This window comes from Pelecanus crispus, chromosome 6 (assembly GCF_030463565.1).
Source record: "Pelecanus crispus isolate bPelCri1 chromosome 6, bPelCri1.pri, whole genome shotgun sequence".
NCBI classification, from domain to species: Eukaryota; Metazoa; Chordata; class Aves; order Pelecaniformes; family Pelecanidae; genus Pelecanus; species Pelecanus crispus.
This window is the reverse complement of record NC_134648.1, coordinates 70,556,633-70,572,058: the sequence shown is the minus strand read 5'-3', so window position 1 is coordinate 70,572,058 and position 15,426 is coordinate 70,556,633. Positions and strand designations below refer to the sequence as shown.

Genomic DNA, 15,426 nt, shown 5'->3' with positions numbered 1-15,426 from the left:
ATGCGACATTTACAGGAGCCGAAAGTAGCATTCCCCCCCCCAAAAAAAACCCCAAACCACCCCCAACCCCTGCCATTACCCCGCACGCCACTAGATGGTGGCTTCCTCCAGCGGGAGAGCCGCCGCCGGGGGGGCCGGGGCCCCGAATTTGGGGTGCGGGCCCCCCCCGCAGCGGAGCACCCCGAAGCCCCCCGGGGAGGGCGCTGCACGGGGGTTGCGCGGGGTTTGCGGGCGGGGGGTGCGGGCGGGGGAGGTGGTGCTGGGGGGGGGTGGTGCTGGGGGGGGGGGGAGCCCCCTCCCGCTTCCCCGCGGGCTCCGCCCCTCCCCGCCCCCTCTATGACGTCACCGGTATGCAAATGAGCGGCATGTGGGGAGCGGGGGCTCGGCGCGCCGCCGGGCTCAGTCTCGCGCCGCGGAGCCGCCGCCGCTCGCGCCCCGCGCCCCCCCCTTCCCCCCTCCCCTCTCCCCGCCATGGCACGGCCCCGGCCCCCCCCCCCCCCCCGCGCCGCCCCCCCCCCCCTGCGCCCCGCTATGAGTCAGGTGAGTGTTCCCCTGCCGAGAGGGGCAACTTTTTTTTGGGGGGGGGGTGTCTCCCCCCCTTTAGCTGTGCTTTGCTGCAGTGGGGGCACCCCCCGGGTGCTGGGTGCATTGGGGGGGTTGCTTGCCCCCCCCCTAAATGGGGGTGCTGGGTGCATGGGGGGTTGCTTACTCCACCCCCCCCCCCCATGCGGTTCTGTATGCACGGGGGGGGGGCTTACCCCGGGGTGCCAGATGCATTGCGGGGGTTGCTTGTGCTCCCCCCTGAGGGTGCTGGATGCTTTTGGGGGGGGTGCTTATCCCGGGGTGCTGGATGCATTGGGGGGGGGGGTGCTTATCCCGGGGTGCTGGATGCTTTGGGGGGTGTGCTTATCCCGGGGTGCTGGATGCATTGGGGGGGGTGCTTATCCCGGGGTGCTGGTTGCATTGCAGCGCTTGCTTATTCCCCCCCCGGGGTGCTGGCTGCATTGGGGGAGCTTCCCCCCCTGCCTGGCTGCCGTGGGAGGGGAGTTCCCTCCCTCCCCCCCCCGGGGAGCTGGGTGCATGGGGGGGGTTGCTTATCCCCACCCCCGGGGGTGCTGGGTGCATGGGGGGGTTGTTTATCCCCGCCGGGGGTGCTGGGTGCATGGGGGGGGTTGCTTATCCCCACCCCTGGGGGTGCTGGGTGCATGGGGGGTTGCTTATTCCCCCCACATTCGGGTGCTGGGTGCATGGGGGGGTTGCTTATTCCCCCCACATTCGGGTGCTGGGTACATGGGGGGGTTGCTTATTCCCCCCACATTCGGGTGCTGGGTGCATGGGGGGGTTGCTTATTCCCCCCACATTCGGGTGCTGGGTGCATGGGGGGTTGCTTATTCCCCCCACATTCGGGTGCTGGGTGCATGGGGGGTTGCTTATTCCCGGTGCTGGGTGCATGGGGGTTGCTTACACCCCCCGCTCCCCCGTGCTGCTGGGTGCACCCTGGGGGGGTCCTGGGGTCCCCCCCACCTCCCCAAACCGGGCTCTGGGGGGGCTGCTCCCAGCGTGGAGGCTGTCGGAGATGTGCTCCGAGGAGGAGGAGGAGGGGGAGGAAAGGCAGCGGGGCTGCGGTGCCCGGGCCGCTGCGTGCCAGGGACGAGGGCGAGCCTTCCTCCTCCTCCTCCTCCTCCTCCTCCCCCGCCCCCTGACGCCCCCCCTCTCTCTTCCAGGTGTGAGGCCGCCGGAGGAGGCAGCCCCCGCCGCTCCCAGCCCCGCCGCAGCCTCGCCGGGGGCAGCCCTGACGCTGGGGTTTTCCTTTTTTTTTTTTTTTTTTTTTTTTTGGCTTTTTTTTTTTTTTTTTTGGCCGCCCCCCCCCCCCCTCCCCCCCCTCCCCTTTTTCCCTCCCGTGTTGCCGTCAGGGAATCCAGCACTGCACCGAAGCCAGAAGAGAGGGAGCAAAACCCAACCCAGGCCGAAAGCTGCGTCCAAAACACAACCCACCCTTTTTATTGCAAAGGAGAATTTTTTTTTTTTAAATTTTTATTATTATTATTTTTTTTTTTTTTTTTTTTTTTAATCCCGACCCAAGACGTAGGGGAGGAAGCAGAGTCGGGGCAGGGAGGCTTTGCCGGTTATTTATTTTCTCCCCCCGCAGAGGTGTCTCCTCCGGCCGGCTCACCATGATGTTTCGAGACCAGGTCGGCGTGTTGGCCGGGTGGTTCAAGGGCTGGAACGAGTGCGAGCAGACTGTTGCGCTGCTCTCGCTGCTGAAACGCGTCAGCCGGACCCAAGCCCGCTTCCTCCAGCTCTGCCTGGAGCACTCCCTGGCAGACTGCACCGAGCTCCACATCCTCGAAGGGGAGGCCAACAACCCCGGTGAGTGGTGGTTTTTTTTTGCTGCAAGCCTTCTCGAATGATGCTCTAATGCAGGCAAAAATGTTTTTAAAAAAAAAAAAAAAAAAAAAAAAAAGCCACCACCAAACCACCCAAGAAAAGAGGGAGGTCGGGGAGCCAGGGCTCCCCAGCTTGATTGCATTACCAGCTTCTCTTCCTACGTTTTATTTTTCAAACGGGTGATGGCTTATTTCAGTTTGATTTTTTTTTTTTTTTTTTTTTTTCTCCACAGCAAACTACTCCAGTCTATGGCGTGGTGTAACTACGGTAGCATGAATGATTGGTGGGTTTTTTCCTCCTCCCCCCCCCCTTCCTCCTTCCATGCAGTTTCCTGTGAAATAAGTAAGTCAGGTCACGTAGAGTCTGGATTTTCTAGGCTTCTTTTGGACAACGTGGCTTGCTTTGCTTTCTGCAACATGCAGAAGCAGCCCATCACTACCTTACACGAACTGTTATTTTCTAAAGGTCTGGGCAGCTGGGTTATCCTAATTTTTTTTTCTTTTTTTTTTTTTTTTTTTAATGTGGCAATTCCTATTTCATCATTCAGATCCTGTTTGGATGCATTTTTTCTTGCGGCTCTGAATACCCCCTTGTGTTTCAGCAGAGCTCGAAGAAAATATGAGCAGACTGTTTTATGTTACTGAACGCGCAGGATGCGTTACAGAAAATGTGCGTGGCTGCGAAAGTATATTTTGGTTTTATTTATACACCGTTGCAAGTTACTCGAGTCCACAGAAGTAAATGGAGTTAGAGCAGTAATGAAAATGGCATAAGCGATACGCGAATTGCGCTGCTAACGTATTTATTTCTGGGTGGTGTGCGCGTTACAAACATGTACGTTCCCGAGTGTGTCTGTGCAGATATACGTGGGGATGCAAGTATGCTTTATGCAGAGTTTTTGAAATATTAGAGTATGAGCAGGGAGGGCAAAATCTCTAAGTTGCATAGTTTTGTTTGCCCAACCCTTCCAAAAAAAACCAACCCAAAAGAAAAAAAAAAAAAAAGCAAAGCACCCCACCCCACCCCGCCCCCAGTTGCAAAGCATCCTTTTTGTTTAAAATCCCGGGGTGGGGGGGCCCCCAGGAGCTCTTGCTTTTCGGGCTGTGCATGTTGAAGCGGTGCCGGGGAGCAGCCAGCTGCGTTTCCCGAGAGGTGGAAATCTTGCGGGCTGACGGCGGCCGGATCCCGAACAGAGCCCCCAGTGTTGACGGGGCGGGAGGAATGCAGGGTCCTTCTCCAGCTGTTCCCTATTAGAGCACCGAGCCGGCAGGATTTGGCAGCTGCCTGTGCTGCCATTTGATGACAAGGTCCAGCGCAACGCCGGCTTTGACCGAGGACGGATTTAAGTCCTTCTGCAGGAAACCAAGCCCCGGGCTGCTCCGGCGCGAAGGGATCGGGGCTGGCTATGGGGGAGCAAGGCTGGAATTGGCCGTTCCCTTATATAGCTCGCAGGAATGAGAGGCAGGAATGCTGCCGAGTGCGTCTGGGCGCAATACTGCTGGTTTTATAAACAGCTGAAGGGCCGAACCTCATCCATTTGGGTGGGGAGGCCCCCGGAGGGGGGGCAGGGAAGGGAGCGTGCTCTCAAAACTCAGCTGCTCCGGGATAGATGTGCAGCCTCCCGTGCCGGCCTTAGCGCAGGCTTGCTGCAATTCCCGCTGCGAGTCGGGGTGAGGAGTGTATTTTTAATGACGACTTGTTTATCGGCATCGCAGTTTTGCGTTCCAGCTGTGTGTTTGGCGGTGGCTGTGTGTCCCCGAGGTCGGCCAGGTGATTCGAGGGGGGTGATTTACCCTCTGACCGCAGAAAAGGTGAATTGTGAAGGAAAACAGCGTTTTGAAGGCTTCCCAGGTACAAAAATCACGTACGGCCGCCTGCGCGGTGGCATGCGCTCGACGTAAGCCAGGGTGGAAACCAGGAGTTGGGCCCTTCCCATCTCTACTCGTGCGAGCAATCCCTGCTTGCCCCTGTAATCCCATCGACCTTGCTTGGCGCGAGGATTTCTCCTGCGCGCGAAGCTTGGCATCCAGCCTCCGCCCTGTCCCTTAGCGCGTTTGTGGAGCTGCCTGCGCTTTCCCTGAACGCTTCTTCCAAAAATGAGCGGTTCCTCCAGGGCGGTTGTAACTCCGACAGCAAAACCGGGATCCGCTGAGTTCCTCTTTCTTGCCAGACACCCCCTCCGCACGGCTTTCCCGTGGGATGGACGTATCCATGCATCCTGCGGAGCAGGACGTGCGCTTTTCCGAGCCGCGCAATCCTGTTGCGGTGGAGGGAAGGGCAGCCGAGGCTTGCAACCAAGAACTGTTGGGAAATAGCTTTTAGTCTCCAGTGTCAATGCTGTCGTCTTCATAAAACCACCTGTATTTTTTAAATCGTTCCTATTCAGCGCCCATTTCGCAGTCTGGCATTTGTCATGTGCCTGGCAATGGAATCGCACCAAGTTCTTCTGAAAAGCAGTGTCATCGTCTAACCTTGTGTTCCTCTCTACTGTTTGAATCCCGGTGTTTGCTTAATTAATTTGGGCTCAGTTCCCTCCCAGGCTGGGGCTGAGGTGGCTCTTGGTATGTTTTCCTGGTGTTTGCTGACTTGGAAATGGTGGCTCCCTGCTTGGAGGTGCCCCGCCAGCATCCTTGTTGACGTTGGGGATGTGGCAACGGTGGTGTGCAGGGGACGGCGGGGTGACGGGGGTGCACAGCCTAAATGGGGCGTAGGAGCTGGCCATAGGACGTGGTGTGGTCACCTTCAATGAAGCCTGGGTGAAATCCTCTGCCTGGCAAGGGGTGTCACCATGAGTTAAGCAATGCTGGTCTGAACGCAATGTGGTGGTCTAACGTGCCGGAGCCAAGTGCCCGAGTTGACTGAAACGGTGGGTCCTCATGAGAAGCAAGTTGTTTTGTACGTGCAGGACCTGTCGCTTGCCCCAGCCCTGTTGGGGAGGTGGGAAAACTTGAACGTTACCCCTAGTTCACGGCTGTTAGAAGGAGGTGGCAGCCCTGCTGTGTGCCTTGGTGGGTGGGCACCATCCTTGGCAATCTCATCACCAACAACTAAGATCAGGAGGAGGTCCAAAGGGAGACCGGCGCATGAAATCCTCACTGGCTGGTGGAGCTGGGCTTGTGAGCCTTCAGGCGTGTGGACCATGAAATTATTCCTCTCCCCTTAACTGGTTTAGTGGTGGACTTGGTAGTGTTAGGTTAATGGTTGGACTGGATGATCTTAAAGGTCTTTTCCAACCCAAATGATTCTATGATTCTATGATCAGGCATGGAGGAATACTCTCAGCAAAGGTGTCCAGGTTGTTTCTTGCCTGGTGGACTCCAAATGAGAGGTCTGCTGTATGGGAGATGAGATGGGAAAACATCAAGGAAGAAAAATAACTCTCTTTAACTAGTTAGTTGACACGGAGAAGCAAGTATATTTATTTTGAAGGCGTTCTATCGTATTTTTTTCCAAGTGTAAGGGTATTTTTGATAATGACAGCCAAGCCCTCCTTGCTAGGACTGCAAAGCTGATGTGGCTCTGTCATGTATGACCCTCAAAAAGGCCCGAGGGAGCCTCTTTGGATACCTGCTCGAGCATGGAGGGGTGGATGTACCTGCATTGCCCACCTCAATGAGGGACATCTTGCACAAAGCTCCACCGGTGTCTCGGAGCACGCCGGAGATGTGAGTACACGTGGCGCGGGGGCTGTGCGGATGGCTGCAAGACCACCTGCAATCCATAATGAGTTTAAAGGTATTGCTTGATTATAAAGGTAAAATAGAAGCAAGAAGCAAACACAGAAGGAAATCTATACGTTTCTTCATTAGGTGAAGCGTACAGCTTGTGGTTATCCTACGCGGTGGCTGTGAGTAGCCTCCCAGAGCTTTAATGGTTTAACTGGTGAAGAATGTGGGTTGCTGCTAATTCAGTTTGAGTACGAATGGCTTGGCCTGCCGTGCATGGAGAAGAATATGGAAACCATATTATCTGTGCACGGAAATAGAAGTTTCAGGTATTACACAGCGCTATTTAAAAGCCTGCTATAACTTCCTTCCTTCCTTCCTTCCAGCCTGGCCTCGCTGGGCGGCTTCGGTCCCAGCTGCTTGGAGCCATCAGGACACGGCGACCTCCTCCGAGCCGCTGGTAAAGGTCAGGCAGGAGCGTAACGTGCCCCATGGTGGGAGCGGGACCCGTGCTCCTCCTGCACCCGCCGGCTGGGGCTGAGATGCCGAGGGGTGCCGGGTGTAGCTGCTCTGCGGGGTGCAGACCCGCTGAGGAGAACGGGGGCTGCTGTATCCACAAAACCTGCTCCGTAGGCTTTTGACATTGAGTGAAGGATGTGCTTCTGCTCCCACCTGCCTCGGGCAACGCCCTTCTGACAGCCAGAGGCGTGACTGGGATTTTCTTGGGACTTCCAGAATAGTCCCACATCCCATCCCACCAGCCCCGGCTCCGTTGCTGCCTCCTTGCTCCTGCAGTCTCTGCTGCCCGATGGAGACGGCCGGTGGCTCCTGTGGGTCCTCCAGGCATCCAAACGCCCATCTGCACTGGTGGTGGCGGAGCGACAGCTTTAAGCTCTTGCGTTGGAAGGACGGCAAGCTGTCTTTGCCCTGCGCACAGGACATTAACTACTTCACGTGTTAAGGCCAAAATCTTTATTTCATTTCGGCAGGCTGTCAAGTATCACAATGAGAGCATCAAAATGACCTAGATTTCTTGTCCTGGGAAGGACTGGCCGGAGGAAGAGACAGGGGTTGCAGGGAACGGTAATGTCTTTAATTAGACCAAGTGATGCAGCTGGAAAAAATGGCCAAGCACGAAGGTGCGGCGGCTCAAAGGAGCGCTTGTGTAGTTGTGGGTTGGGTTTTTTTTCCCCCCCAACTGTACCAGCTGGTCTATTAAAAGGCATGACATGTTCCTGCAGACCTCGCCTCTTGTATCCTTAGGTCGTTGTGGCTCCAGCCCTACAACTGTTGCGGCCACCCCCTCCGCAGTCTCCCAGCTCATCGGGAAGCTGCTACCCCTCCGCTGTGTGAATTTTGCAGCTTGCCCCCAGTGACTCCCACTGATGGAAAACCATCCCAGTACCCAGTTTGAAGATGGTTCTCAAATTGTTTGGGTTTCTTTTTTATTTTTCTTGGCTTAGCGTTGCATTGCAATGCTGAGCTCTCGTTTAAGTGCCCTTGGGCTGTGCGAGAGCATCGCTGGGCTGTCCCGCGGGGTGGACCGGAGGGGCCAAGGAGGCATCCCGGGAGGAGAACAGGGCAAGGAGGGAAGCTCCGTGCTCGGTGGGAGCGATAGGAAGTTTTGAGTGCAACGCCAGACGTTGGCATCGCGTGGTCCCTCTGCTCGCTTGTCTCGGCCCGGAGCGGGATGCGAGCAGCCTTGCCGGCTCTGCTCGTTAAAAATCATGAGCTGGGACTCTTAAATGGAGAGATGCGCTGAGCGGTTGGACGCTGACTTCTTTAAATCTGCGTGCTGTTGCTTGAGCTGCTGCCATGCATCTTGCCCAGGTTTTGTTTGCAAGCTTGAGGGCTGAACGCTGCCTGTGCTGGGTTTTTTTGGAGAATAGCAAGGAGAGGGGTATAGAGGTACAGAGCAATGTTAGCCAGGGGCTTTGAGCAAGGCTACGCACCCCGTATTGTCTTGCAATTCAAAGATATTTTTATTTTTAAAGATCCTTTTCAGAGTAGCTGTGGGAAGCACCGCAGGCCAGCGTTTGGCTCACGCCAGCCTTGGCTGGATGCAGGTCTTGGCGTGGTGTGAAGAAGACTCCCCTCGCCCTTGCCCTGTTGACAGGACCTAGAGGAGATGCCTCTGGGTTTGCACTTAACTCTTCTATATATTTTCTCCTATTTGCTTAAAAACGCCTTCCCTCGCGGTTCCTGGCACGCATCCCTTGCAGTTGGAGAAGGAGGGAGAAGCTCCCCGTGGCTCGCTCCCAAAGTGAGTACCAACGGCGAGGTCTCCTCCACGGGGCAGAGCTAACGAGGACTGGGTCGTTTGGGTGCTGGGTGCGCCTCTTCCCATGCGGCAGAGCGTGCCGGGGGAAACTTTTTTTTAAGTAGCAATGCTTAAAACGGGAGGGAGGGAGGAAAAAGTTGGCTAATGAGAACAGCGTGGTTTGCTGCCTGGAGCATCGTGTGGTGCAAGTGGGTCTGCCCGTGGGCAGGCTGCTTTCCCCCAGAGAGACTTTTCCATGCTTTGCAGCGTCCTTTTACCATTTTGTTGTATAATGCATGCCTCAGCGAGAGGCCTGATGTCGGGATTAATTCCCTCAGTGACTGCAGTTGGGAAAAATCCTGCTGGTTGAAGTGCATGTAAAAGACGCAGAGAAGCATTTTGTGCATCATCACAGACCTGAGCCGGAGTTTCCTTCCTGGACCAGCTTGTTGTCCCATGATTTCCATCCAAATGCTACCCTTCTGTGCAGATCTCTTGTGTTTGCGCTTGGAAAAGTAGTCAAGATGAGGTTCTGCCCCATAACAGCGGGTGAAGGGGAGGAACCGCACGGGGCATGGCTGACGGCGTATGGCAGTCTTCAACCCGTCAAGATGTGGATTGATGGGAGAGGTCAAGGATAGCTTTAGATCGGGAGCTGAATAAGAACTGACTGTAGAGCCATCAATTAAAATAATCCAGTTTGCGAACAGCCTTATCTTCAAATGAGATTAAATGGATGAATGGGGAAAGCACTCTGCTCGTAGCCCGGGCTGTTCCCGGCGGATGATCGTCTGCAGTTACGTCCTTTGGCGTGTTAGACCTCAGCATCTGAACGAAGCCGCGTGCCTGTCTCGCCATTTATATTTTACACGTCTGCATTTGGGCCGGTTGCTTTTAAAACAGTTGACGCTGCGGCCAGCCAAAGTTTCCTGCAAAGTTTCCCTGAAGCAGTTGGTGAAGGTTTCTGTGGACCAGGTGGATCACGGTGCCAGTTCCCATCTTCCTACAGTTTCTCAAGCTTTGGCCTTTCTTTTTCTCATCTTCCATCAAAAAACACCTTTATTTAATTTGTGGCCCATGAAAGCAGTTTTTTACCAAGCTGGGAGTTATGTTTGCAATCAGCGCGAGTAACTGAAATAGTAATTAGTGTGAATGCTTGCTTTATTTTAAGATGCATTCGTCAGTGCTTTAGCTTTCCAGCTTCGTGCTTGTGTCTAATGTTACCGCAGATAACTGTTTGGAGAAAGGGCACCCCTCGCGCTACCGCTGCGTCCGAACCCCGAGGGTCAGAGCCCACAGCTCCCGGGGGTTGGATTCTTCGGAGGGTGGAGAGGCTGGTGTACTACAGCGGCTGCTGGGCTGTGTTTTGGGGTTCCAACCTGATCGCCCCAGTCTTCTCCCCGCTTCTTGCGTGGTGCCGAGCGCGGGAGCCCGTGGCGAAGCACAAGTCATCGTCTTTGAAACCCTTTTATCTGCAGAAACCCGGGAGCGGGGCTCGGCACTGAGGGTTGCAGTTGGGGTGAACCCTTAGAATCGTGTGTGCGTGCGTATATACCCCTGAGCGTGCACGTGCCATTTGTATTTTCTTTCTGTTTTCACCGAATAAACAAGAGCGTTACTTTTTGTACTAACTCTTGGTTACGCAAGAGCTGCTAAGGGATCTAAAAGAGGCTGCAGGCCCTGGTGCAGGGGATGCACGGGCTCGCATGCTCACCCCTTTTCTCTTAAAAAAAAAAAAAAAAAAAAAAAAAAAGAAAAACCAAACCAGTGTGTTTATCTTTGCAGTGCTCTGGTGCTAAGGAGGAGGCCCAGAGCTTTGCAGAGGTCACTGCTGAGCACGAGTTTGGCAATGGCAAACAGCCAAGCCGGTGGCTTTCCATCTTGGCCCCAGTAATTACAAATAAAGTTGAGGTTGGAGCGAGCAGATCCGTTCCCGACTTTCTGCCTGCGCGCCGCTTCCTCTTCCGCAGCAGATGCGTTAAGTGGAGGGGCAGGATCTCATCAAAACAAGGTTGGGATTGTTTCTGTTGGAGAGCATGATGCTGGCTTGCTTTTTTTTTTTTTTTTTTTTTTTTTTTGGAAGGGGCTTTATGGACGGAGGGAATGGCGTTTCTGGCGTAGGGGGATTGCAAACTCAAACTGGGTGTCCTCTCCCAGAGCGGAGGGCTTGGGACGGTCTTGCCCGTTGCGTGATGGCCGTGCAATTCGGTCTGCTCTGCTTCTGGGTAGTGGGCAGAAAATGAGCCCCGTCGGGGTTGGGGGGACCAGCTCCGGAGGCGGAATCCCGGTTTGCTTTGTACCTGGCAGGAGTTAGCTGCGTGAGGCGGGCGCGTGGGCTTTCACTGGCCTTGCCATGCAGGAGGCAAGTGCGTCTAAGGCGCGAGGAGGTGTAAGGGAAGGATTTATCAATGCAGATTCACCCATCCGATGCCTGGTTCACAGCTTGCGGTTTTATTTGTGTATTTGCATGCGGTGACTCCATGGTGTGGTTGTCCCAAAGATTTTTGGTGAAGGGGTCTGAATTGGGGCGTGTTTTTTCTCAGCGGGCTCTGTGCTCGCAGAGCTGCGTGCAGGCGTAGGGTGCAGCACCTCTCCTGTAACTTCCTTGCCTGGCCGCTCATTTCTTAAGCGACGACCATTAAAAGCATCTTCCTTTGATTTCCAAAAGCACCCTTCCTGCTCCCAGCACCTTCTCCCCTCGCACCCATCCCTTCCACAACACCCAAACCTGCAGCACCGCGCTCACCAGCACAGGACTGAGCCCCAGCACAGCTCTCCGGCTAAAATTCCCTACGGACGACGACAATTCAGGCTTCCCGGGCTCGGGGCTCCTGGCTGGCGTAAGCGAAGGCTCTGCTTGCTCACTGATGAAGCCTGTGGACTTTTACCGGGATGGTAACCCTGTGTTTTGGTACTCTTAATCCTGGCTGCTGCCCCTTGCAGCCGTTTCTGGGCATTTGCAGTGCTTGAGCTGTAGTGCAAAAACTTTCATGTATCATATAAAAATAATCCCCGGGGCAGAAAAAGACTTTCTCCTGTGCACGCTACCGTGCTTGAACAAACTCTTGGTCATTTTGTATTGTGAACGCAGGACTTCCCGTTACGGAAGATGCGGGTGGATGGTGCTGGTGGCTCTGGTGCACCAAGGGCTGAGCCAGCTTCTGCCGCGATCCCTGCGAGCCTTGATCCCTGCACGCCTTCCCTGACATTTGCAGGAGCTGGACGTGGCCCAGCGTGTTGAGCTATCGTGCCTGAAGATGTTATTTTACTTAAAGTAACATTAATATCATGAGCGTCTTCTGCAGGATTCAGCAGCTTTGCTCTGCTCTTTGCTCTCGATCGAGGCAGCGCTGGAGTGGAAACACGGGGTGCTTTAAAAAGCTTCTTTTCTGTTACTGATCCTTGCAAGTAATTTGTTCCAGATTTCTCTCCCTCTTTTTTTTTTTTTTTTTGATAAAACTTATTTCAGACAGACCACAAACCTGCCTTATTTTTAACCAGTTAGTTCTCCTCCTTGCTTATGCTGTTGCCTGGTGGGGCATGGGCATGTGTTGTGTTTGGAGTTTTAATTGTTCTAAGAAGCAACTGAGTGGGTGGATAAAACAGGGTTTGACCAGGTTTAGCTTGAAACATTTTAAAACTCAACTTGCCATGCCGCTGCGTTTTTTCTTGTTTCTGTGTTTTCAAAGAAGAAAAAACCCTGACCGTCACAGATTGGTGGTTCTTGTCCTTGGGTTTTTATTTTTGTCCCCTTCTCTCTGTCCCTTGCCTGCAATGGGAAGTGAAGAGGGAAGAAAATCTGGAGAGAAATGGGGAGGAAAAGAATCCCACAACTTTTGTTGTGGAGAAACTTGGCTGATCTGACTTTTGCAAGCAGAACATAGTGTTTCTGCAGCAGCTGTGGTCTATGGTCATGCATTTTGCCAGTTTTCATAGTTTTCCTGTTGGGATATTCCCCTTGTTTCTCATGCAGCAAACGTGAGTGGGACTTCTCTACCTTTTTTCTGTCTGTTCCTCAGTGTGCTCAAATTGCCCATGGGGTCAGCCTGCTTCTGGGTAGGTTTTTTTAAAAATCTTACAGCTCCAAAGAAGTGGATTGTTTTTTAAAAAAAAAAAAAAAAAAAATACAAAGTCCACAGGCTGTTTCCCTCCAGATAATGGGAACGTAGATGCAATGTTGAGTTATAACTACCTGAGTGACCTTTTAAGATAAGAATTGTTATTGACTTGCAGTATTATGTTAAACTGATAAGAATTCTTTTTAAACGAGGAAGGGGAAAAAAAAAAAAACCACCCCAAACCCACAAAGCCTTCAGTAACCATAACAACTTACTCGGCAACGCATGGGCAGCGCGCAGCTCCTTCCTGACGCTGGTGCTGGGGTCTCGAGGGCGGCTCCGCGGGGATCCCATCCGGCAGCCCCTCGGGGAGACCTGGGAAACCTCCCCGCAGCTTCAGGTTGGTGCTGGGAGGGATGCCCGGGATCATTTGGCGGCTCCTGTTTGCTGTCAGCACCCGAATTTTCATCGTCCGTAGGGAATTTTAGCCGGAGAGCTGTGCTGGGGCTCAGTCCTGTGCTGGTGCTGCGGGTTTGGGTGCGGTGGGAGGGGAGAAGGTGCTGGGAGCAGGAAGGGTGCTTTTGGAAGTCAAAGGAAGATGCTTTTAATGGTCCTCACTTAAGAAATGAGCAGGCGGGCAAGGAGGGCTCTACCTTAGCGTTACTGTGCCGGCAGGCACGGCGCAGCCCTTGGAGCCCCGTCGGGAGCTGGGTCCCACCTCTGCGCCCCAGCAGAGGTGCCAGCCCCCGGTTTGGGTTATTATAACGGAGTTAGGAGTCTGATGAGCACGTACACGTGCTTAAAGCCTTCCTTCGCCCAGCTGAGCCCTGCCTGGTACGTTTGCATGTGCTGCTCCTGGGGATGCTATCAATTGAAAGCAGAATTCACGCTTTTGCCGTGGGCTTGGTTACCTTCTGTTATCAGGGCTTGCCACTGAGATTTTTAGAGCTAAAGAAAACCAACGGTGAGCAATTGATTTTTTTTTTTTTTCTTACCACCTGCTTTTCTCCTTGCTCCCTCATCCCTTTGCACGTGTATTACCTGCGTGTCGCGGGTTCCCATGTTTCGTGGAAAGCGTGTGTCCGCGCTCGTGGCTCGCCCGCAGGGGTGAGCCGAAAGGTGAACAAGCAAGAAGCAGCAGCTCAGAAAGCGCAGGGACGCAGGAGGTCTAAAAGGAGAGGGGTTAGGCCTGATGAAACAAAAAAACACTCAAAAAACGTCTTACAATTAGGTCTGGGAGGGGAAAATCCATTTGAATACATAGCAGCAGAAGAGGCAAAGGTGTGCAACTCAGTGTGTCTGTTCAGGAAATCAATTACTTAAACTTGCTCGGTTAAAAGAGTCATCGCAGCAGCATGAATTCTTTTAACGATAGCTCTTAGCGCTGTGTAAAGGTGTCTTCTTGGGCTGCGCTCGCTAACCTTTCATCACATTATTCTGAAGCAGTCAGTTGGATGCTGAATGCTTTTTGTAGCCGATGTCAAATCTCGGTCAGCCGGAGAGCCTTTATAAATAAAGGTGTCTGCTTGTATTCAGGCATACGTGGATAATAGCTGCTGTAATTCAGCTGTCCAGCTCGGCTACCCGGCTTTTATAAATGACGGATCAGAGATTCCACTGAGAATAAGTATTTAAAGGGATGGAGCTGCTAAAAGTGGTCTCTGTACCGATAAGTATAGCGAGTCTGTGTCCCCGGGACAGGTGGCCGGCGTTGTCCTCCTTCCACTGATGTCCCGGGTTTATATTTCACACAAAGCAAATGTTGCATTGATGAAACTTTTGTGTTGCGGTTAGATTGCAGGGCTCTGCATGAATTTTTTTGCAAGCTGGGCTCAAATCTTTCAGTTTGTCATCTTTCTTTTTTTTTTTTTTTTCTTTTCCTTTTTTTTTTTTTTTTTAATGGGAGTGGGTAAACACTCGGAGATCTCTCTGGACAAGCCACAGCAGCTGGAGGATACTGGTTGCTCTATGGAGTGGAGGAATTTTCATCAGAGGAGCTATTGTTCGACTGTGTTCTCAGCATTTTGGCAACTGTTCTTTAGATTAACCCTACAGAAAGGGGAGGGTGCTCTTTGCCGGGTCTGAAATAATTGCAAAAATGTGGGCAGATGCTTTTGCATTGTTAGAAGTCGGTACTGGTTGGTAGTGGGGAAGCATGGTGTGGGATCAAGGAACGAAGAAGCCAGAGTTCTTTAAATCCCTCCTAAAGCCAAACTGGGTGTTAGCGTTGATGTTCAGTTGCTTTCTGCTTTTTAAAATAGAAAGAGTTCATGTTTTCTCCCCCTGCCCCGAGCAGTTGATAAATCTCGGTGCGTAGGAGCCGGGGTCCTGCCGCACGAGGGGCACGGAGCCCGGCCAACGCCGCAGCCCAGCCCTGCTGCGGCTTTGGGCTTGCCCGTGCCTCGCCCTGACGCCCCGCAGACCCCCGAGATCCCCCTCCTTGCTGGCGTAACGCCCCCGCTTTCGGCACATTCGCTCCCACCGCGGATTTGATGCTGTTTGCACGGCTCCGAAGCCAGTCTCCCGGTCGGTGCGTGGGCACGTAACTCGCTTGCAAGGTGGCGGCTTGCGGGGAGCATCGCCTGTCCCCGTGCAGCCGGTGGCCCGGATCGGGGGGCTCTGTCCCTGTCCCAGGCCGCTTCTGTGCCCTCCCTCGGAGGGGAGACGCCGAGAGCTGCCGCAGAGCACGCTTCTTGCTGTGCAGGCTCCTTGGGCTGTTCCTCCTGTCCCGGGGGGCTGCGGTGGGTTGCAGCTGGCACCCCCAGCCCGTGTCCCTAATGAGCTAATCCCGAATACTCGCTTGCTGGATAATCCGTTTTCCTGGGCACAGGCTCTTGTGCTTGAAAAGGAGGAGGATTCAGCAGGAGAGCAAGCATCCCACATATGGCTTAGATAGGGCAGGTAGAGAAGGAAACCCTCGTCCAGCTCTGAAAAGTTTATGCCTAGTTTACCTGTGTGCAGGGCCCTTTTAAAATGTATTTCTCCATGCATTTATTTATTCCCATCCTGCAGCTTGAGTCCTGGCGGAGCTGTTTATATCGCTGTATCTCCACGT

General features: G+C 53.7%; 1 protein-coding gene across 3 annotated transcripts in view; it reads left to right on the top strand.

Annotated features, from left to right (window-relative positions):
- Nucleotides 1-2,174: 2,174 nt before the first annotated feature.
- The window catches only part of SAMD4A (sterile alpha motif domain containing 4A), a 108,888-nt gene continuing 95,636 nt past the window's right edge, over nt 2,175-15,426 (top strand). For all 3 annotated transcript variants that reach the window (XM_075712667.1, XM_075712666.1, XM_075712665.1), the window contains exon 1: nt 2,175-2,370. In XM_075712667.1, the coding sequence (XP_075568782.1) occupies nt 2,175-2,370 (196 nt within the window). The remainder of the gene's footprint in view (nt 2,371-15,426) is intronic.